This window comes from Amborella trichopoda, chromosome 3, assembly GCF_054954075.1.
Source record: "Amborella trichopoda isolate Santa Cruz 75 chromosome 3, AtrichopodaSantaCruz75HAP2 v2.0, whole genome shotgun sequence".
Taxonomy (NCBI): domain Eukaryota; kingdom Viridiplantae; phylum Streptophyta; class Magnoliopsida; order Amborellales; family Amborellaceae; genus Amborella; species Amborella trichopoda.
The window spans coordinates 52732012-52754762 of NC_142338.1; the positions used below are offsets into that span (position 1 = coordinate 52732012).

A 22751-nucleotide genomic window follows, 5' to 3' on the forward strand; every position below is an offset into this window, starting at 1 on the left:
TATTAGGCTCCGAAGCTTAAAATATGGGGATTGTATCCAATAAGATCATTTACATTTGTTATAAAAGGTGATAGATAATTTATAACCACGTGATAGATAAAATATAAAAATAAAATAAAAGTTGAATTTTAAATTTATTCAATAAAATAAAAGTAACCACCCAATTCCACATCCACCGGTCAAGATTAGTCGTGACCAGTCGAATGGTCAAGATTAGTACCAAACGTAAATGGTCTCGTCGTATACTTCCCCGAAAGTGTGTCCCTATATCCTCCGTTTCTTTGACTTTCACATGGTCAAAGAGGCGGCCAACACCCTCTGGTAACCCTCTAAGCATCACACAATTTCCAAACCTTTTTTTAGCAGGCGATTGTACGGTCTTTTTGGCTGAACCCTAGGACCTAGGCATGTAAGCAAATTTCAGAGAATCTCCTTTTCAGTTTCTCCATATTTTTGCTTTACTGTGTATTCGTCTTGTTAAATTCGTTAACTTCGTAACTTTCGACATGATGTCCCTGCTTATGTTATGGCAGTGAAGCTCATACATCTCCTCTTTTGATCTCCATCTCTGTATATAAAAAGATCATTTCTGTTTCTCTGAATCAAGGATTTTTCTCTTTGACGTTTTGTGAATGAATTCTTAGTGTTTGTTAGTTATTTGTGTATTGCTAGGCAAAAACTCTCTCTCTCCCTCAGAGGGAAAAAAAAAAGAAAAAAAGAAAAGAGCTAGTAGCTAATCTTGAGGCTCCAGTTTGTTGCTCCTGCAAGAATCTCTATCATGTCATTTCCCTTATTTGACTCAGTTGTTCAACAAGATCTAAGAAGAAAAAAAATATCAGATGAATAACGAAAAAGTAATGTGGTATTTATTTACATGAACACAAATGAGACATATAGAATTGTATGAACTATCATGGAATCAAACTTGTGAGCCACACTATGAAAACTTTGGGAGAGAATGATTGAGACTACAACATGAAATGAGTCTATCAAAAAATCAGTTCGCATTGTGGCAAGGAGGTCTTGAGGTTATTTTCCTACTTAGACAATTGATTGAGAAGTTTAGAAAGAAGAGAAAAGACCTCCATATAGTCTTTATTGATCTATAAAAATCATGTGATAGAGTACCTAGAGAGTTAATTTGGTAAGTGTTGTAAAAGAAATGAGTTTCTAGGGGATATATTTACATAGTGAGAGATACATACGAGGGAGCGGTAACTAGTATGAGGACAACTAGTGGGGAGACAAGTTAGTTTTCAGTGAAGCAAGGCCTGCATCAGGAGTTATTGTTGAGCCCATGTATCTTTGCTTTCCTATAGCTGCAATAATATGGGAAATAGTGAAGGAGAGGAATTTTGGGCAGTCAAGAAACTGAAGGGGGAGTTTTACTGAACGATTTTAAGACTATCTATGCTCTATGAGAGGGAATTTGGCCACTCAAGAAACAACATGTTTATAGATAGAGTGGCTGAGATGAGGATGTTGTGATGGATGAGTGACAAGACAATAAATGATAGAATTCGGAATGAATACATGCAGTGGAACTTAGAGGTTGCTCCAATAAGCAATAAGATGAGAGAAAGTTAACTTAGGTGGTTTAGCCATGTGTAGCGTCAACCTAGAATAGCAGCGATTAGGAGGGGTGATTCAGTTCAAGTGGAAGGCTCTAAAAGGGCAAGAGGAAGGCCCAAAAGAATATGTATGGAAGTAGTGAGAAGACATATGGTGACTTATGGTCTGACTGAGGATATGACCCTTGATAGAATGGAATAGCGAAACAAGATTCGTGTAGCCAATTCCAAATAATTGGGATAAGACTCGGATGATGATGATGGTTGTTTAATGGTGAAAATGTTACTTCATGTATTTTGAACTGAAAACTGATTGAATCCACTTATATAATTGCTGAATAGTGAAAGTATTCGTTTTCTTGTTGCCCATATTTAAACTGACAAAATACACATACATTTGCACTCACAAATATTCTTTAATGATCAAGTGCATCAACAATATCAAATGAAGGGAACGTGTGACCTATTATTCTTATGATTTATTTTTGAAATATTAAAGGAAAATGCAAGAGGTGGGTGCATGACTAATGGATTAGTGATTTCTCAACAAGCAAAGAAGTGACAGATATTGATCACATACTGTAGGGGGGTGGTGAAGAAGTTGAGGACAAAGGTTGAATTTCGCAAACACATTTATATATGTTTTCATGTCATGATGCTGGAAACACACAGGAATGCCCAGAATTGATAGTTTGTTGGTATATGGTCAATTGAGTAAGAGATTCATAGGATTTTATGAAGACAAAACACAATTGAGTGTATGAGGCAGCATCAGGAGCTTTAGAGTTCTTCCGTTATTACCTACTTTTGTCTGTTCTTTTTAGTTTTTATTGAAATTTCGAAAAAAAAAATGTACTTGTTCGTGTATGGTGATATGGAAGAGAAAATGTTTGTCTTTCATGTATGGTGATATGGAGCTTATCTGCTTAATTGTTGTTGCTATGACATTCATTTTTTCTGTTAAAGATATATTTGACTATCATTGGAGTGTCTATCATATAGGCTGCAGTTCCATGTCCATTGGTTCATGGTAAATCCACTGCAGTACTTATATATTCAAATTTCAGCTAATTATCTTGTGGACCATAATATTTATGCGCATCTATGTACTGGAATTTGTTTCAGATTACATGCCATGTGTCTGTGGAGCTCCATAATAATTTTTTTTTCTCCTTCTTATGCTGTGGAGGTGTTATTCTAGGTTTTTCTCCAACCAAAACATGTTTATATGCATGTTACTTGAGCTTAATTTTTTTTCTTCCTTAGTTTGTCAGCTTTTCTGTTGATTCGATCAAATGGATGAAGGTTCAAACATCACAAAAGAATCAAGTTTGTCTTGTGCTCGTTGTGGCAAACTAGCTCATCTTCAGTACGTACTTATATAAGCGATATATTTTATGTACTTAAGTCATTATGTTCAAAATCTTTAACCATAATGAACATTTCCTAACATGTAGATCTGATTGATCTTATTTGTTCATGCATAATATTCTTTTCTATAAAAACCATGAGTATATTTATTCATCTTGTCTATCTGCATGCAGATGTCCTAAATGTGTGGAATTGAAGCTACCTCGGGGAGATGCTGCATTCTGGTTTGTATGAGTTTCTGAAGCTTCATTTTGTTATTCCTGAAAATACAGTGGTATGAAAAAATGTAATAGTTAGCTGAAATGAATGTCATCAACTAGAATATGTTACACATGAAAACCTGCATGTGAGTGATGAAAGAGGACTCATGCAAATTGGAGTCGTATTAATGTTGCATCAGGAGCTACTTCCCTCTCTGTAACTTTGTTTTTTCCCCTCCCCATAAAACTTGCTTTCTATATTGTATTATCATAATAAAAGTCATTATCTTCTCTATCCATTCTTGTCTCACTTTAACACCCATTTTGAATTTCAAGATGTAGCCACTAGCATTTCCGTCATCGTCTTTTTTTTCAATGGTTTTATCTTTCAATCAACATTGCCAGATACACTCATACCTTATTGGAACTTACGCTAATCATTCTTTGGATATCATGTTGTTCAGTGCTCCTTGCTTTTTCCTAGATTGGGGCCTTGTTATTTTGTCTCAAAATATATAGGTGTTGATATTCGGCTTTCTAGATCTTAGTTGGCACCTGCAAACTTTCTTCCACTGATTTCACGCTGGTTTTTTAGTCGTTAAGCAAGTTTCATTCTGTGATTATGACAAATTTGAGTGAAAATATTCAAATCAATGAAATCTAGAAAACTGGGTTTGAATCGCTACTTCTTCCAATGGAAATGGGGAGACCAGTAGTGAGGAACAAGGATCCGCTCCCGTGTCAGTAAGTCTGCAAGTTTATTAGACTCCCTCCACGCATGTAAAATATCTAGTTTGAAAATTGTGCTGTTCTCATGAATCTAGTGAAAAATATTTGCCAATTGCCAAGGATTGGAGATCTTCTGTTGGCCCATGCAAGAACATTAGATGAATCTCCTTTTACTATCAATTGTCCCCCTCTCAATGAATATTATCTCATTCCAAATTTTCTCTGGAACTGGAACTTGGAAACTGTAGTATATTGCTGGTTAATTGTTTCAATATCTGTAGTCACCCTTTCCTTTTCGTCATTTACTTAATTTGGTCTTAGTTAATTTCTCTGGGAAGCCAGGCTGAGCTAGTCATGTACTTATTTCTGCATATTTGAATGTTCCTGCATGCCAGTTCTCAGGAATGTTTCAAGGCAACATGGAGCTCGCACAAGTCAGTCCACTTGCGTATAGAGTCCCAACCACTTAAAGCTGATGCATCAGATGATCAAACTTCTGCAGCCCTTAAAAGGGGTTGGTTGTATTGCTTAAAGAAAGGCCAAGCTCGAACCTCTAAACTTCCACATTTTGATTGGACAGGGTGTGTATGGAATGATTTATATGTGCAATTGTCTATGTTAGTCTTCTATAGATGGCATATGTGTTTCTGTATTTTACCTTTCAAAATGGACTGGAAGATCAGTGCAAATCGTGATATTGAAGATTTTCTATTATGTATTTCCTCTGCCTATTTATAATCTGTACAATGTACAATATAAAAGAAAGTTTTCTTTTAGATGCCGAATTATCATGTAGTAAATGCTCGTTGAAGTTAGAGTTATGTTGATTTGGTTCATCTTAAATCTTATGTAGGCAGAAGATTTAGTGATGCAACTCTCTGTTGCTCGCTGATAATCTGGATGACTTTGTACCTATAATTTAGGGTAACTATGGCAACAATAGGTATTAGGGCTTGGTTTTGTTCTGTTTGGTGTGTGTGTTTATGTGCTTGCCTTAGCATATGCGTCAGTTTCAAAAGGCGTGGCTCTCTCATCTCACATCATCCTTTTCTCATGCCTTCTACAACTGCACCATTTACATCCAATTGATTGAACATCACAGATGAATCCCTTATGTATGATGTTTGTTAGATCTGTTCTCTATTTTAGTCAAAAATTTTGCTCCTTGAGCACAATTTCTCGTACTCATGTGCAAGGTGATCCTTATGGTGGTCAATACTACGAGTGGCTTAAGAATACTAATCCTCTTCTTTACTTGGTGTTGTCTGCAATGGTTGGTAAGAGCTATCCATTTTTTCTATTTGAGATGGGGGCTGTGTTGTTCATCAATCACAAGTTATTTGTTGTGAATAATTTTTATGGTGACCATTGTACAAGATAATGTGATGTCCTGTGGATATGATGTTCATATGATTTTCTTAGAAATCTGATTCTATTGCATTGTAATTGTTTTGAATCCTTGCCGTGCTCAGATCTAATGTAAATATTTGGAAATGTTGAACTAAAAATTCTATTATGTATTTCTTTTGAATTGTCATATTCTTAGGACACTAAGACCATTTCCTATTTCAAGTCACCGCTTTGTGCCTGAAGGAATCAACTACCCTGATTGGGCCATTGATGTAAGTAACAAAAATTTATTTCTCTATACTTTATCTACTTTAATGATTGTTTAGGAGGAGGACACTAGGTTGTGGCTGAGGAAAATTGGAAGAAAAAAGCACATTGATAGTGATCATGGATTTTCTATAGTGTACAGTTTTCTATCTGACTATGGGTATATAGCATGCATGTAGCACCCATACCTTTGTGTCTGCTCATCTGCATCTATGAATGGTCATGGGCCTGTGGCTATTGTCAGCCCATGCATAGTGGTTTGTTGCATGTTCTCTGTATTTGTATATGTTAATACTTATGCGCTTACATGCACTCACACACCAATGTGCAAACACAAACAGACAGAGGTAGGGATAAGGAAGGGAGAGAGATGCAAACGACAATCATGACTATTGTACTGTTGCACATTTTGATTTAGAATGCAGGTGATTTCCAACCAAAATTTATTTGAAAGTGTTTGAGATTCTGGTAGTGACATACTTTTGTTTAATAAAGAAAAGAAAACAAAGTTCTGGTAGTGACACAATTACCTCTTGGTTCTTGCTTCGCGCTCTTCTTGATCCCTAACTTTTTCTTTTGTTTTGAACAAATAGCTGCTTCCTTATTGCCCTTTTTATTTATTTATTTTATGTTTGGTTGTTAATAGGGAATTCCCAAGGTTGAGCCAAATAGTGATTTGCAGCATGTGGTAGAGGTGAGTTTGCATATGATATGTTTTTAGAAATTTATGATATCTTGGATGTTGATTCTTGTGCAAGCTAACTTCTCATCTCCTGTTGGCATGTTATGGTTCGAAGATAAAAACATCTGAGAAGATAGAGAAAATGAGAGAAACGTGCCGGGTAACTACTCTTAATCTTCATATATTTATCAGTCATCTGTATAAGTATTCTTGTTTTTGTTTATGGTTTTATCATTATTCTTTTCCAAATATTATACCTATATGTATGTCCAAAACGAGTAAGAAAACTAGTATGATCATTCTATATTAAGTAATAAAATATTCAAGAAATGCGACAATGCAGGAAGACTCCTATTTGGCTCCAAACCCATGTACAGCCTCCCAAAGATGCCTATGAGTTGCAAAAACTCCAAATGATGTCAATAATTCTTGCAGGCAGGCACAAAAACTATTTTTATTCTTATAATAAAGGCATTTAAAAGATCAGAGATTCGTAAAAAGAACATTCCTGCATTGGTTATGCCATATGGCTTTCAGTCCCTGCATAATTTCCGTGTCTTCAGTTTTTGTCTTAAATGGTTGGCATGGAGGCCATCGGCTCCACAAAGTTTGTGCAACAACTAGTTCATTATGGTCATTCGGGAGTCATTGTCATACAGGTCATCGAATTATGGCCTTTAGGCACTCATTTTTATGCAGGTCATTTCTCTGATTTTTGACAGTTGATCTCAGTGACTAGAACTTAGATTTGGATTTAAATTGCCCATGTAAATATTTCAATCAATTTTACTTGAAGTCAAATCACACTAGACTGCTCCAAGTCGAAGACGAATTCCAGGAGCTTCTACACGAGACTGGCCCAGTTAGTTAACAGTCAACCCAATCTGGAATCACTTGTTCTCTTCTTGAGATTAGACAAACCAACTAAGAAAGTCTTAGTTCATTTTGCATAACATTTTAATGTAACATTCACAATGAAGTTTTATCTTGTATCGGATTTAAATGCTCTTAAGTTATCTAGGGAGCTGTAAATAGTGTTTTCAAGACCACATCTTGTTTTTCTGGATAGTTTATTTTATGATGAAAATTGCACAAATACAGTATTGAATTTAAATATTATGGCATCTCCTTATTTCTATAGGATATCTTATAGTTAGGTGTTGCTCTTCTAATTTATTTTATTTTTTTTATCAAGAGTTCATTGTTTTGTTAATATTCTATACAGATTGCAAGGGAAGTTTTGGATGCTGCCGCACGTGCAATTCAACCAGGAGTAACTACTGATGAAATTGATAAAGTGGTCCATGAGGCTACCATTGCTGCTGGTGAGTATCTTATATGAAAATTTTTCTTGGTTATTTCATTTTTTTAAAGTGGATTGTTTTGAGTGCATATAGAAATTCTATTCGCTTATGCTCTCAGGAGATCCAGCAAGCTCTTAAAGGAATTCAAATAAAGTTGGATATCTTTTCATTCCCATCTACACACACACACGCACGCACGCACGCACACACACACGCACGCACGCATGCATGCACGCACACACACACACGGAAATTTATCAAACTACAATTAAGATTTGAACTATTTCACCTCTTAACCATATGTTTTAATCATATTTCAGCTAGCACATTAAAAAACATCAAAATAAATGGATTTTTAAATTTGTCAAACTACACCGAGGCTAAAATGTTTAAATATTTCGATAAATCTTTTTAAATTGTTATCTAAATCTAATTATAAAGTTGCCAAAAAATCATATCCATTTCTCCTTAAATTATTCTTTTATATTACATTAAAAAATTTCTGATTTTAAAAAGAAATCTACTAAAGAGAAAGAAATGGGAGCAAACATTGAACTGGGTATTTGGATTATCCATAAAAAGACGGTCTTTTTTTTCCTGGGAGAATGGTTAACTATGTATTAGTTTTATCTATTATAGTACAAAAGACCCTGTTGACAACCCACACGGACAGGTGCTCTTTTACAAAATGGGGTACACCAGTAATGAAAAGAAACCGAAAAGAGCTCAGCCCATGAAAAGTACGCTGTTACAAAAGACAGAAAAAAGAGTAGAGGAAAGAAAGAAGAGAGAACAGAAATAGGAATAGAGGAGAGAGAAAGAAACAGATAGAGAGAGAACTAGATAGAATGAGGAACCTAGGTAGTCTTTAATTTGGGCCTTGAGCTGGTGGCGCACATGCAGCTAGTTGCTCCTTCCTTGGACAGGCTATCAGCTACAGTGTTTACCTCCCTTGGGATATGTTGAATGTGACCTGAGCTATCCTTTGTGGGCACCTGCATTTTCTCTGAGGATGGTTGCAAGGTCGGAGATCCTGTCATTGTACACAAACCCCATGCTTCGCAGCAACTCATCCATGTCAGATTCTCCCCTTTCGATCCTTCCTAGCTCTTGGATGTCAGGCTGCACCGGGGACTGGATCTCGGAGTGGAAACCATTGTCTGCATTCTCTCCCTGCTCTACCACACCAGGGTCTTCAGGAACTGGTGTCGATGCTGGTGCAGCCACGAGCACGTGTGATGTGTGGACATTGGGAGTTGTGACATCAGGTTAAAGAACTGGATGGGTGGAGCCTCTGGGGCAGCTTCCTGTGAATTCCAACGTAGTAGAGTGAAGGGGTTAAAGAAAAAGTTGAGAGATGGGATGAAAGGAAGGAGGATTCCTCCTGATTTATGGAATTAGTTAAGGCTCATCTCTTGTGGAATAGGAGCAAGTGCATTCAGATGTCTGTGGGCGGGAAAATGCTTAGCATATTTGTGATGATGGTTGAAAATAGAGGGTTGAGATGGGAGGCTGGGGACATGGTTTTTGAGAATATGAATAGGGTGGAGGCCATGGTTTAGAGTTGAGAAAGGTGGTCTCGGAGCTGGGAAGCTAGGGAATTAATGTATTGCGCAGGGGATGGGACTGGTGGACGAATTTGTCGGTTCGATGGGGGAAGGGTTTCTAGGAAACAGAGGAGAGTTACGGAGCGGGGCAGGTCCACATAGCAGTGGAAGAGGAAGGATGGTTTGGCCTAAGAGGGGACTGATGAATTCAGAAAGGTCATCTCGAAAGCTGGAAAGCTAGGGAAATTAATGTATTCACAAACGATGGGGCCGGTGGATGATTTGTTGGTTCGATGGGGGAAGGTTCTCTAGGAAAGAGAGGAGAGTTGGGGAGCAGGTAGGTCCACACAGCAGTGGAAGAGGAACGATGGTTTGGCCAAAAGTAGCGACTTCTGGATTGAGATGAAGAAGATGGAGACTTGGATGGGTGGCAGCTTTAGAACCATCAATGGTTTAAAAAACGGTCCGCCTGGCGCCTAGGCGGCCTGGACCAAAAATCCGCAGGCCTAGACCCAAGCGGCCCTATAGGGCGGATGTACCTAGGCGAGCGCCCAGGGCGGTAAGGCCTTTTTTGTCTTTTTAAACTCCCAAAAAAGCAAAAGGGGTCATTTTGACCCTAAAGTTGGATAAAAACGTAATGGGGTTTATTTTTACCCCCCATAGTAAAAACAAAGAAGAAAAAACCCTCAATATATGAAAACCCCCAAAGTGAAAAAACTACAGGGTGTTGGGCTTTGGGTAGGCCGCCTCGGGGCCCTCTAGCATTTTTTGAAACCTTGAGAACCATTGGTGTTGGAAGGTCTAGACACCAAAGTTTAGAAACTAGTCTCGGCCAAGGTACTCGGCCCGTAGCCGAGCCAAGTAACTCGGGCAAGTCCAAGGCTTCGAGTGGACTCGCTTGAGTCCATTACAGGGCAAAAGGACCATTTAAAAAATAAAAAAAAATAAAAAATATGAAAAAATTACATGAATATAGAAAAAGTAAAATAAAACCAAAAGCAACCTTAAAAAATACAAATAAGACCTTTAAAAAGTGAAAAAAAAATAAAAAAATGAAAAAATTACATGAATATACAAAAAGTAAAATAAAACCAAAAGCAACCTTGAAAAATACAAATAAGCTTAAAGAGTATAGGAAAAATGGATTTAAAAAAAAATTGATTTATAGAAGGGGAGATTTAAAAAAAATCTAAAAAAAAAAAGAAAATATAAAAATTGGGATTATGGTAGAAAAACACTCAGCAATCATTTTCAAGAACATCAAAATCATATTATTTAATCCAAGTGCCGCTGAGAGTCCCATTGAATGGTCTGAATTTGCTCTGACCCAATTCTGGCATTGAAATCTCATCATATGAGGATTTTCCCTGCTTGAGCAAAAATAGTTGCATCTCTACCTGAATATTGAAATGGACAGTCTGGTGAAAGACCTTTATTGTATAAAAAGCTAAATACATCACTGTAGTGTGCTGTTTAATTTTAAGCCAAACATACTGAGTTTTTTCATCCACCTCTTCAATTTGAACTTGCTTTCTTAAATGATTATGAATAAGAATAGCCAAACCTCCAGAAGGTCTCCCTCACTTTTCTTGTCTTTTGTTAGGAAAAGAAGTAGCATTAAAACCAGGAACCGTTAAATGGGGGGTCTCACCATATTTCAACAATACCAAAAATGTCAAGTTTACTGAAAAAGGAAATACTATATATGCTGAGAACTTTATATGTTACAGAGCCATCAATATTAAAAAATCCACAGTGCAAGGACTGAAAGCCCTATTTATTTGTATCTTAACTGCAATATATTTGGCATTCAAGTATGCAACCTTACGTTCTTCTCTTGCTTGTTTAACTTTTTTCTGTTCCTCTATTTGGTTTTGCAAGTTCCTTACATGAAAGATCTTCATTAATCCAGAATTTTTCTCCTTTGAGATTGCATCGATTGTCCCAAATCTTTTCTTTTGCACGCGTATCTCTTAACTTAATAATGATATGGCGAGGTCGCTCTCCTTTGTGGCCGATCCTGTATGCTTCTAGAATAGGCTACTTCGGAACATGCATTTTTCTTCCAGCAATTTCGGAATTTCTTCAAACAAGCCTTCATCTTCTCGTTCGGGAACCCCAACCAATCACAGATTGTGGGCTTTTTCTCACTTTTCCTCCTTGTCTTTCCTGGTTTCAGAGATAGCACCAACATTTGAAACATTGCCATCAGTAGTTCCGATCCTCGAATCAATTTACTTCAAACTTGTTTTGAAGATCTCGAATCATAGGCATTGTTTCAATTTTCGCATCTAGCTCTAACATTTTCTTAGGGACTTCTTAATGCTTGTTCTCTAAGAGATTCAGAAGGAATTTCATGTGTGTAATGAAGTCCTCCACCATGGTTTCAAGATGGTTAATTTTTTTTGTCATCATCTCCTATTCAATCTTTGGAATTGTAATCATTTCCATTTCTTCAAGAGTAGTTTTCCCCGTTCGTCTGTCTCCCCAAGGCATCTGTTAATGGGGCTCGCTCGAGGGCTCATACACTTTGCAGTAACAAGTATATATAACTTCATTTTAGACATTGTTCTGTTATGTAAAGATTAGCTTTTGTTTGGGAAACCTTTCTAATCAATTGTAATTCCATGGTTCAATATTCAGCAAGGCATATTGGTGGTAAACAAAGCACGAGGTGCCGCATAGGTGGCAAGGGGGGCTGGTCGCCTGGATGTGCTGTAAGCGCATTAGTTTGAAGGCACTCCATACACACACGCATATGCATATATGTGTTCTCCAAATGCATACACACGCACACACACACATATATAGGAATATAGGAATATAGGAAAAAGCTTCTGTCAGCCAATGGGCTCATGAAACATGTAAGCCCAACGGCCTAGATTGAATCTGGACCGATCCAATGATCACAATCGTATTTTGTAATTGAATTTTAATTTTTTTCTACATATCCAAATTGTTTGAAATTTGGAGTGTCTATTCTTGAAGTACATTAGAAAAATAATTCACATAAATTAAATTGACCAAAATACCCCTGAAAAGTTTTGGAGGCATTTTGGTCAATTTACTTTATGGGAATTATTTTTTAATATTTTTATTAGGTTCACCTTGATGAAAAGAGTTTATGCTCCAAATTTCATGCTATTTGGATTTATATAAAAAATATTAAAATTATATTACCGATATACAGTCATGGCCGTCAGATCGGCTCGGATTCAATCTGGGCCATTGGGCTTATACTATTCTATCAACTAGTGGGCTCACCCTAGCATATATATATATATATATATATATATATATATATATATAGGTGAATGAGATCACCGTGTTATTATAATATAATGAAACCATGCTTCTAGAAAATCATGATTGTGGCATTGGTATGACCCCAAATTTTGAATTTTGCACACACTATCTTCATCCGAATAATCAATACCAGAAAAATAAAATTCAATTTTGCACCCTAGATATGGTCAACATGAGTCCCCTTTAAAAATGAATGCCGACCGTCCATTTGGTGAATTTCAAGATGCTAGCGTTTATGACTTCAAAATTATTTTTTTCTTTTAAAACATTCTTAATTTAATAATAATAAAGCTATCTAAAAGTTTTGAAAAGAAAAAAGATCCTTCTAAGGCCTAGATCTAAGTGTCTCACTAAAATGGATGACCTATATTAATTGGGCAAAAAAAGTACTTTTTAGGTTGTGTTTTCAAATTTTGCTTTTATGTGATTGTTCATTAGAATCAAAAGAGTGTATATTAAAAATGGTTGTCAAAGAAATGGCCCTAACATGATTTTTGAATATTGCTTCATTATATTACTTTAGATCCGTTGCATGAAATCGCTCCTTGGAGAACTCTTCACTATTGAATCAAATTTCACAATTGTAAAGCGATAAATGTAAGATTGAACTAACAATTACAAAGATTGAACTAACAACTACAAGGAGCAAAAGATAATAGCAATGGCCTATTCAAAATCCAAATATCTTCTCGAATTCTATCATCATCATCATCCGAACCTTATCCCAATTATTTGGGGTCGGCCACATGAATTTTGTTCCTCCATTTATGAATCCTATGCAAAAAAATAAATTTGAGAAGATTTCTCTAACTTCTTGAGTTTGTTTTATCTTTTTTAAAAAAAAGAGAGAGTACTTCTAATTTTGATTTTCTTTTTTTTTTTAAATTCTTAAATAGTTTTCAGGGATTACATTACCCCCTGCCAAAAAAAATTGTTCCCCCTGAAAAGCAGAGAAAAAGGCCCATTCACCCTTGCCATAGGGCGGTTTCTGCTAAGAACGACTATGGCGGGTACCTGCCTAAGGGCCCACCTCATCGGCCTAGATATGGAGCTTAGGCACCCACTACCCTTTGATACACCGGCCTAGGCCCGATGTGGACTGCTTTTCTTTAAATTGTTGCATGTTCATCCTTGCCAATGAGTAATAACAATGTATTCTTAATCTTCTTTTGTTGCTTCATTAGGTTTTTATTTGCCTGTATTCCTCTCAATGAGTAATCTCCCTTTAAATATTCTCTGAATTTCTGTCAAATTCCTTGGAAAGCAGGCGGTACACTTTCATTATTGAACAAAGACAGTAGTTCTTACTCATGATTTTAGATTACTGAAATCTTCTCAACACTGAGCAGAATGGTCTGTTTGTGCAGGCGGATATCCATCACCCCTGAACTATCATTTCTTCCCAAAGTCGTGTTGCACGTTGGTATTTTGTTTCTTTAATATCACTAGTTATCTTAGGCAATTACAGAGAAATTAAAGAACTGTAGTTTCCTTTTTGTTGATAGAAAATGTAATTGTTCTTGCTAATTTTGCAGGTCAATTAATGAGGTTATTTGCCATGGAATTCCAGATGCCAGGTATACACCATCATGTGCAATCCATATAACTCTGCTCCAACATAAATTAGGATATAATGTCATGTGAGACACTTTATTTTCTAATATCTTGTGTTTGAAACCTAATTGAGGTCCTTAGGAAATTGAATTAACAAAAGTATTTTAAATGGAAGTACAACACTACAAAAAGATTTGTCTTTCAGACTGAAGAGGTTGTCTTTTGATGAGTTGATTCCAACAAACCCAATCACTTCTATCATTGCATTTTGAGTCTGATATTCGGATATCTATTGCATTTTTCTATTGGAAGTTAGAACTTGATTGAAAGACTTTGGTGGGGAAGTGGAAGTCGAACCCTAGTCAACATTGTTCAATCACCTGCAGGAGTTAAACAAAGAATGTTGGAAAGGATATGGCTTGGGTTTTGCCTTGCCAAATCTTTTAATCCTTTTGTAGTTTGGAGGCCCTTTGAGCAATTGAGCTTATCTCTTTATTGCCTCTTTCTTCACTCTTCATCTTAAAGCCTCGTTGGTTCCTTGGAATTGTTTGTCTTGAGGAGATGCTTCTGTTGAAATTGGTATTCCCTAGAATTAGCATCTCTTGGACTATGGGTGTCATCTGTTTGGATAGCATTCAATAAGAACCCTGGAAGATGTATGTCCATTGTTTGTATTGTTTTAACATTATTATATCATAATAATCAAGGTTTGAAAAATCGATGATCTGGATCGGAATCGCCTGATCCAGATCGGATTTTGCCCTGCCCGTTGTGGATCCTGTAATATATCGTGATCTAGCCGAATCCTCCCAAAACCGGTTGATTCAGAGCAGTCTGTACCGGTTCTATCAGAGAGAATCAGACGCTTCAATCAGATACCATGTTTTCAATTTTCAAATTTACAATTCTTAAGACTGGATTGGGTTTGTTGGAAATCACTACAACTCAATACTTATGTATTTTCAACAAAATACTAAAAAACTCCTCACCAATAAGGTTTGATGGAAATACATAAAAATATATTTTTATGAATACTACTTTTTTAATAAAACCAAAAACTAGATTTTAAAGAAATTCTTAAAAAAATTTTAATGCCAAATTTTGCCCATCCGACAAATTCTCCAATCTGGATTATCAATCCATCGATTTGACCCGGTTTTTGGGATTGACGATCCAGGAGACCTGTCTGTTTTTTCAAACCTTGATAATAATATTTTAATATAATATTATATTTTAATCTCATCATTCTCATAGAGGCTTTTTTCCAACTACTTGGGGTTGATATCCTGGTTCATCATTCCGCTCTACTAAGAGTCGTACCCTCAATGAGGCCATAAGTCCCTATACCTTTTCGGACTACTTCTAACTATGTCCTTTTGGGCCTACCCCTTGCCCTTTTTGAGTCTTCCACTTGAACTAACTCGCACTTCCTAACAGGTGATGTACTGGGTCTACGCCACACATGGCCACCACCTAAGTCTACTTTCTCTCAACTTAGCACCTATTGGTGCCACACCTAAATTCTCTCCAATGTATTCGTTTCGAATTCTATCCCTTCTTGTTTTCCACTCATCCATCTCATCATCCTCATCTCAGCTAGACTCATTCTATGGGTATGTTGTTTGATTGTTTATTGACTGCCAAACAATCCACCCTATAAAATAAAGTTGATCTCACAGTTGTCCTATAGAACTGACCTTTCAACTTCATTGGTATGCGGCAATCACATAGAACTCTGATTGGACATCTCCACTTCGCCCACCCAGCTTTAATTCTATGTATGACATTTTCCTCAATGTCTCCATTTTCCTGGATTATTGACCGAAGATATCGAAAGTGTGCTCTTTTTGGTATTCTTGGCTGTCAATCTTAACTACTTCCTCTTCTCTACTCTTATTATTACTAAACTTGCATTCAATTTACTCTGTCGTAGTCCCGCTAATTTTAAAACCTTTAGATTCTAGAGCATCCCTCAAAAGTTCTAACTTTGTGTTGACACCATTTTGGGTCTCATCAATCAAAACTATGTCATCCATGAGCGACATGCACTACGGTACCTCATCTTGTATGTGCCTAGTTAAGTCGTCTACAACTAAGACAATGCTGACCCCTGATGTAAACTTATTATCACTGAAAAACTCACTCGTCTCTCCACTAGTTCTTCGTACACTAATCAACGCTCCCTCGTACATCTCTCACCATGTCGATGTAGTGTTTTGAGAGTCTTTTCTTTTTCAACACCCATCAAATCATTGGGGTAAGGTTTAAATGATGATGATGATGATGATTGTATAATATTATATATTATTATATTATTATATAATTAGTATTATATAAAATAATTAATAATTATATATAATTATTGTATCGTTAATACTATATATCAATATTATTATTTAATATAATATTGTATAATATATATATATATATAGTAACTAGAGTGTGGTTTGCATAAGGTTGCAATCTTAAATGGTCAAATTAAGATGCACCTGCAAACTTTGTCATGAGATGCAACTTTGGTGTCGAAATTCTTAGGATGCTGCAAGAATTTAACTTTTTCTCTAATTATAAAATTTTGAACTCCAAAAATAGTTCCAATCAAGCAGATCTATAAACGTATGAAAATCTTGGAAAGGGACAATCCAGATAATTGTTGCAAGATGTACTATTTTTAGGACTTGAATATCTCTTTTTTTTTGTAGATCTCGATGTCGAGAGGATCAACTTGATGTTTTTCCAACATCAAAAACTAACTTTTTTCAAAGGATTTTAGAAGTGCACATTAATTCTACATTTTAAAGTGTTGATATAAACTCTTTCCTTATAATTATTATATATAATTATTAGAATATATATTAATTATTATATCTATTAATTATTAGATTACTATTTTGGTGGATCACATATCTCCATGTTTTGGCCTCAAAAGATCGATACAGATATCCACATGGAGAATGAAATCCTATCTCCAGACTGCAACCAAAATGCAGAAATGCCTTGTATGAGTGCTATCCATGGAAATGAGTCTCCCGGAGACCCATTTACCGGGAACCAAACAAGCCCTTATGGAATTCATGTCCCTAAGTGTCTCCTCATGAGCTAAAGTATTTACAGAGCCAGACAACGTTTCTATTTAAAAGCAACAACTGATTAGTTTGCCATATTATATTTAATCCTTTCAAAATGGTCAGGTTCTCTTTGTTTTTTTCCTTTTTCTTTTTTTTTTTGGTGTATGATCCTTCAAGGAGATGGATTTTAGAAAATTAGGGAAGGGCATGTAGTAAAGTCCCACGTGTTAATATTTTATGAAATCTTTGACACAAGCATGCAGGTGTATGCTGAATTTATGAATGCTGAAGTACCACTATTTTCTCAAGATCTAGTTTGCTAAAGATTATTGAATCCCACAAGTTATTATGTAGATTTGTAGTTTTGGTCTATGATGCTAGTTGCCACGAAGTTCATCTGCTGTTTTTCCTTTCCAGGAGACTCGAGGATGGGGACATTGTAAATGTTGATGTATCAGTCTACTATAACGGTGTTCATGGTATCTAACAATAATTTCCTATGGTCCTAGTATATATACTAGTGGCATTTGTTCACTTTTGTAGGTGATAAGAATGTGTTGGCTGAATCATACTCAGCAAAACTTGTTTATAATAATAATATTCGTCCAATTTGTAGGTGATCTCAACGAGACATATATTGTTGGGAAAACGGATGAAGCTTCTCAAGAACTGATTCAATGTACATACGAGTGCTTGGAGAAAGCAATATCTATAGGTATATGGTGGAAATGTATTCCCCCAGCTTGTCTAATGAGATGTTGCATTTATTCCCAGTCACCACATCCTAAAGTTGTGCTTTAACCTGTCTCATTTTCAAGAAAAAGGACTGAGAACCATTGGTTTGTTTCTTCCTTCTGTCCTCATCGTACAAGTTGGTTTTATAAAAGGAGCAGCATAATAAGGAAAATGTTTATCAAATGTCTCCTCCTCTCTCCCATACAAAAGTTTCATGTTGCAAATCAAGAACCTCTTACACTCTGAATGGGCTGTACAATATTTTCTTGGTTACAAATCACAAACATTACTATACATACTGGAACTTCCCTTCTCCAAATCCTGCTGCCATAAAATAAACGGGAATGAAGAATGTGTAGTTCAGTACTTATTTATTTGGTGGATAGATATGCATCAAACTTTAGCTTCCCTTATTTGACTGGTAAGTCGTATCTGTTGTTGGATTTCAAAATTGATGATAGTGTATAAGTACTACGTGTAATTTTCTGTTTATTTGGCTGCTGTTCTTTTGAATGCAGTTAAACCAGGAGTACGATTTCGTGAAATTGGGGAAGTTATCAATCGGCATGCATTGATGTCAGGGTTCTCGGTGGTAATGATGATATTGTTACTTCTCGACTCTATAATGCGTCTTGTTTGTGGAAATCTTATGCATATTGAATCTTTTGTTTTTCTTCTTTTCTATATTTGATCCTCATGATATTACCCCGTTATTTGCGAAATCAGGTGAAATCTTACTGTGGTCATGGCATTGGGGAGCTTTTTCATTGTGCTCCGAACATTCTCCACTACGGAAGTATCCATCAGTTGATGTCCTTAACAAAATGCATTCATATTTATTTATTTTTCTATGTTTTAATATTTAATCATTTTAACAGAAACCCTTGAATACATCATCATTGCCTAAAGGAACTGCCAATAAAGTAATTATAACAAAAGCGCAGCATCATATGACTAATGTAGTGTAATGCATATGAGCTTTTACCTCTTCTCAATCTATCTACCTACAAATGTTTGCCATTGTGTCCTTCACATGAAGCAGAGAATAAAGCAGTTGGGGTGATGAAAGCAGGGCAAATCTTTACAATTGAGCCAATGATAAATGCAGGTCATTCTTCTAGATTCTGTACTTTCTTTGCATTTTGGTTTAAAAAGAAAAAGAAAAACGGAAAGCTTTCTTACCCTTTGTGTAATGAGAAATAATTTTCTGTTGTAGGAGTTTGGCGTGATCGAATGTGGCCAGATGGATGGACTGCTGTTACTGCAGATGGCAAGCGAAGTGCCCAATTTGAACACACCCTCCTAGTGAGTAGTCATATCATTTACATATCCTGCCTTTGGTTTGAAAGATAACTTAGTACAATGGATAGGCTTCATCAGTTTCATTTATAATGCTTTTTAACAATGTTTAATTGGAAGGCTTTCTGCGTTCTCCTTGACATTCCGTATGAATAAACAACAATTATTTGAATATTGAAAATGATCCGATAATAGTATGATTGTAGATAAAGTATTGGGAAATTATCAAAACTATACTTTCTTTTTTAGATTATTAGAAATAAACCCCAAAATTTTTAAAACCTCATCCATACTTCTTTTATCTACTGTTTGCGTTTTTGACAAAAATACCCTTCACGGTAGTCTTAAATACATGAAGGCATCACTGTCAACTAAAAACATGATGGACTTTCAAACACCATAATGATTATTGGGTTACTAGAGATTATAGAGCAGCACGGCCGTGATGCCTCCCTTGACCATCACAGTATTTTAAACACTGTGATGATTATGAACGTTCTGGAACTTTAAAATCATCACAGTTTGTAGAATGCCGTGATGCTTTCTTTGTACGTCAAGACATTTGAAACACCGTGATGCCTCATTTGACCATCACGGTATTTTAAACGCCATGATGGTTACGAATGTACTGGAACTTTAAAATCAACACAGTCTGTGGAGTGTTATGATGCTTTCTTTGTACATCACGGCCTTTGAAACACCGTGATCTCCCTTGACCATCATGACGTTTTAAACACTGTGATGGTTATTTGGGTATTGGAACTTTAAGAGCATTATAGGCTTTTCGCCACGACCATCACGGTTCTGGGTCGACCGTGATGCCTTCATGGATCCAAGACTACCGTGAAGAGTATTTTCATTAAAAAAATGCAAACAGTGGAAAAAAGGGGTATGGATGAGGTTTTGAAAAATTTGGGGTTTATTTCTAATAATTTAAAAAAGGTCTATTTTTTTATAATTTCCCAAAAGTATACAAAGTAATTGCAGCGACGCTGGTCAATTCTTCATTATTTATACATGTAACTGTTAATAGCTTTATTTAGCATAGTTAGTAAGACTGTTTAGAGCCAGTGTGTTTTCAAAAAGATTATTTTTCTAAGAAACATCTTTTTAAAAGGTGTGATTTTCAAAATAAATTAAAGGAAAAAATTTATATAAGGTTGCAACATCAAAATGTAGAATTAAAGGTGCGTCTCAAAAATCCATCATAGAAGGTTGTTTGGATGTTGTAAAACCTCTAAAGATCATCTCGACATCGAGATGTATGAATATGAAAAGAAAAAAAAGATTTTGAGTCCACGAAATAGCGTGTCTTGCAACACATTATCCGGACCGTCCATTTTCATATGTTCATAGGCTTACTTGATTTGAACTATTTTTGGAGTTTAAAATTTTATAATTAGAGATGAAAATAGATTCTCAAGCCATCCTAAGAATTTTTTATATTAAATTATATTTATGATAAAATTTAGAGGTGCATGGCGCCTTAATCGGATTGCTTAAGGTTGGAACCTCATGCAAACCACACCCTAATTTTAAAGATGCTTCATTTTTCAAAGAAAATCAAACGTAGTTGTATCATACCATTATTTAAAAGAACTTCTGAAAAACCTTCTTAGAAATTACCTTTTAGTTCTTTTGTTTTACTTGTATCTTTTTCTCTTTGCTCTTGCATTTGATTTTCCAAGTCTCTATGATAGAACTTGGTATTCATATGTAGCTTCAACCAAATTTAGTTTGTGGGATGAGTTTTACTTGGGCAAACGTTAAAAGGTCTTATATTGATCTTATATTTGATTACTTAAACCAGAAAGGAAAATTTTATGTGATTTACTTATAATATTATCCTCCCCCAACAAAATCACCCAAATAACACTTTATAAAATTTTCCCCTTTCTAACTCTTTTTTGAACTTCACTCCTGGTGAGAGATGTCGGATTTCATTTATGTACAGGTATCTATGAAAGAACAAATGAATGAAGATTATGTACATCAAATAATTGATATGAGAATAGCATGTTTGTTTCGTGTGAAAATATTTTTCGAGAAATATTTTCAAATGAAAGAATTCCATCATGTGGTTAGATATAGAAATATTTTCACACCAATTGGTCTCAATGCATCTTTTCACATCAATTGGTAGTGAATTTATATGAAAATATTTTTGCATCCAATCACACGAAGGAATTTTTTCTCGTGAAAATATTTTTTGGAAAATGTTTTCATGCGAACCAAACATGCCCAATTGATTTACTATTGAGGGAGATTTATAAACAAACACTATTTGAAAAAACAAAGTACATTATGAGTACATAAAAAATAAATTCATCTCTTAACAATGTTGCAGGTAACCGAATCTGGCGTGGAGGTTCTAACAGCACGTTTGTCTTCTTCACCAAATATGTTCCCTTTGTTATAAACCATTTTAACTCTTGTTTTGCAAATTTTCCTTTGTAGCACATAATTGAAACTCATGATCCACTCCCATGCAACATTCAAACAATGCATCAATCTGATGATACTTTCAACAAAGTCCCTTTTTTATCCAGAAAGATATTTTTTTGCGCAATTCTGATCGTGATTACTAAATATCTGTATCAATGAGTATTGAACAATCGTAGTCTTGAGGTTCCAATAACCAGGTATCTTGGAGTTTCAACGCATTTGGCTGTTCACTTATATAGTGGCACTCTGTTGTCTCTGCCCGTTCCTTTTATCGATGGATGTCATGATTGTACCCAATTTGCAATGGGAAAAGTTTATATTGAGCCGAATCTCAAAGCAATCAAATTTGAACCTACCAAAAAAATTTCACTAGAAGATGTCGTTTTGGTGCCCAAATATCCTCAAATAGATAATCTCGGCATGGACATCAGAAAAAGAAAAAAAAAAAAAAGGATTTCAAGTTTTGAAAATAAGGCATTTTGTAATGCATTTTTGGACTTTCAATTTTTTAGATTTCCAAGTTTTAATAGATTTGTCGATCTACACAATTTTTTAAGCTTTAAACTTTATAAATAAATATGAAAATATAATTTAAGGCTATCATAAAGATTTTCAGTATTGAAACCACATTTCTCGAGACCATTTGAAGGCAGGTTTTAATTTGATTGTTTAGATCCTAGGCTCTATACAAACCGCACCCATTGGCCTTAAAATACTATGCAGGTTCATTGTGGCTAAATAGCGGGTCGGCTCGTGAAGCGGCAAAATGGTCTTTAGTTTCTGTCTCTCAGGGTTAATGCGGATCAATTCCTTTACAAACTATGCAAAATTACCAGAGGTTATTACTCAACATCTATTTACAAGTAATGAAGAGTTTGAAGCACCCTATCCAACACATATGCCTCTTTCATTTGCTTGTCTAAAAACATGATTGCAATCACGCGATTCCTCCGTCTCCTTGAGATTGGTAATCACATACCAAGGTATTTGTTGTTCATCTCTACGCGATTTGGAAAGCATTTAGGAAAGGAAAATTGTTCAATAGGGCTGCAACCTTATCAAAACTTGTAAAGCTTCACCTGATAACTCATCGAAAAAATTTGGATTTCAAGCTCTAAAATTAGTATATATTTTCAAGTTCTTAAAATAGTATACATTGTAATTGTCTATTTTGCCCTAAAATGGATTGAAGAGTCGCACCCTTTCTAAAATGGATTGAAGAGTCGCACCCTTCTTTCCAATGCTATCCGCAATTGAATTTGCCTCCCTATATACATGTTGAAAAAAAGACTTGCACGAGGCTTTTGACAATTGAATTTGCCT

General features: G+C 35.6%; 1 protein-coding gene across 8 annotated transcripts; it reads left to right on the top strand.

The window, feature by feature from the left end:
* The first annotated feature begins 240 nt into the window (after positions 1 to 240).
* On the top strand, positions 241 to 21535 carry LOC18429272 (methionine aminopeptidase 1A). 8 transcript variants are annotated; one of them, XR_016051637.1, is made up of 18 exons: positions 241 to 409; positions 2838 to 2940; positions 3116 to 3166; positions 4267 to 4452; positions 5418 to 5493; positions 6135 to 6182; positions 6286 to 6330; positions 7396 to 7495; positions 11665 to 11738; positions 13695 to 13750; positions 13863 to 13904; positions 17367 to 17428; positions 17566 to 17664; positions 18203 to 18276; positions 18411 to 18480; positions 18727 to 18792; positions 18901 to 18989; positions 21331 to 21535. XR_016051637.1 is itself a non-coding variant. In XM_088861272.1 (18 exons), exons 9-18 carry the CDS (start codon positions 11732 to 11734, stop codon positions 21400 to 21402), a joined length of 633 nt encoding a protein of 210 aa, XP_088717398.1. In that variant the 5' UTR covers positions 295 to 409; positions 2838 to 2940; positions 3116 to 3166; positions 4267 to 4452; positions 5418 to 5493; positions 6135 to 6182; positions 6286 to 6330; positions 7396 to 7495; positions 11665 to 11731; the 3' UTR covers positions 21403 to 21535. The 8 variants fall into 8 exon arrangements, 4 of the variants coding, with proteins under 4 accessions (XP_088717395.1, XP_088717396.1, XP_088717397.1 ...); XM_088861272.1 differs by having other exon boundaries at positions 295 to 409; positions 13695 to 13746; XR_016051638.1 differs by lacking the exon at positions 11665 to 11738.
* Positions 21536 to 22751: the final 1216 nt, after the last annotated feature.

Bases quoted from the DNA above. Each gene is read 5' to 3' on its own strand.
- LOC18429272 (XM_088861269.1), top strand. From the start codon at position 2,867: ATGGATGAAGGTTCAAACATCACAAAAGAATCAAGTTTGTCTTGTGCT. The intron at 17,429-17,565 runs GTATCTAACAAT...TCCAATTTGTAG, and splicing joins CTACTATAACGGTGTTCATG to GTGATCTCAACGAGACATAT. The intron at 18,793-18,900 runs GTCATTCTTCTA...TTTCTGTTGTAG, and splicing joins TGAGCCAATGATAAATGCAG to GAGTTTGGCGTGATCGAATG.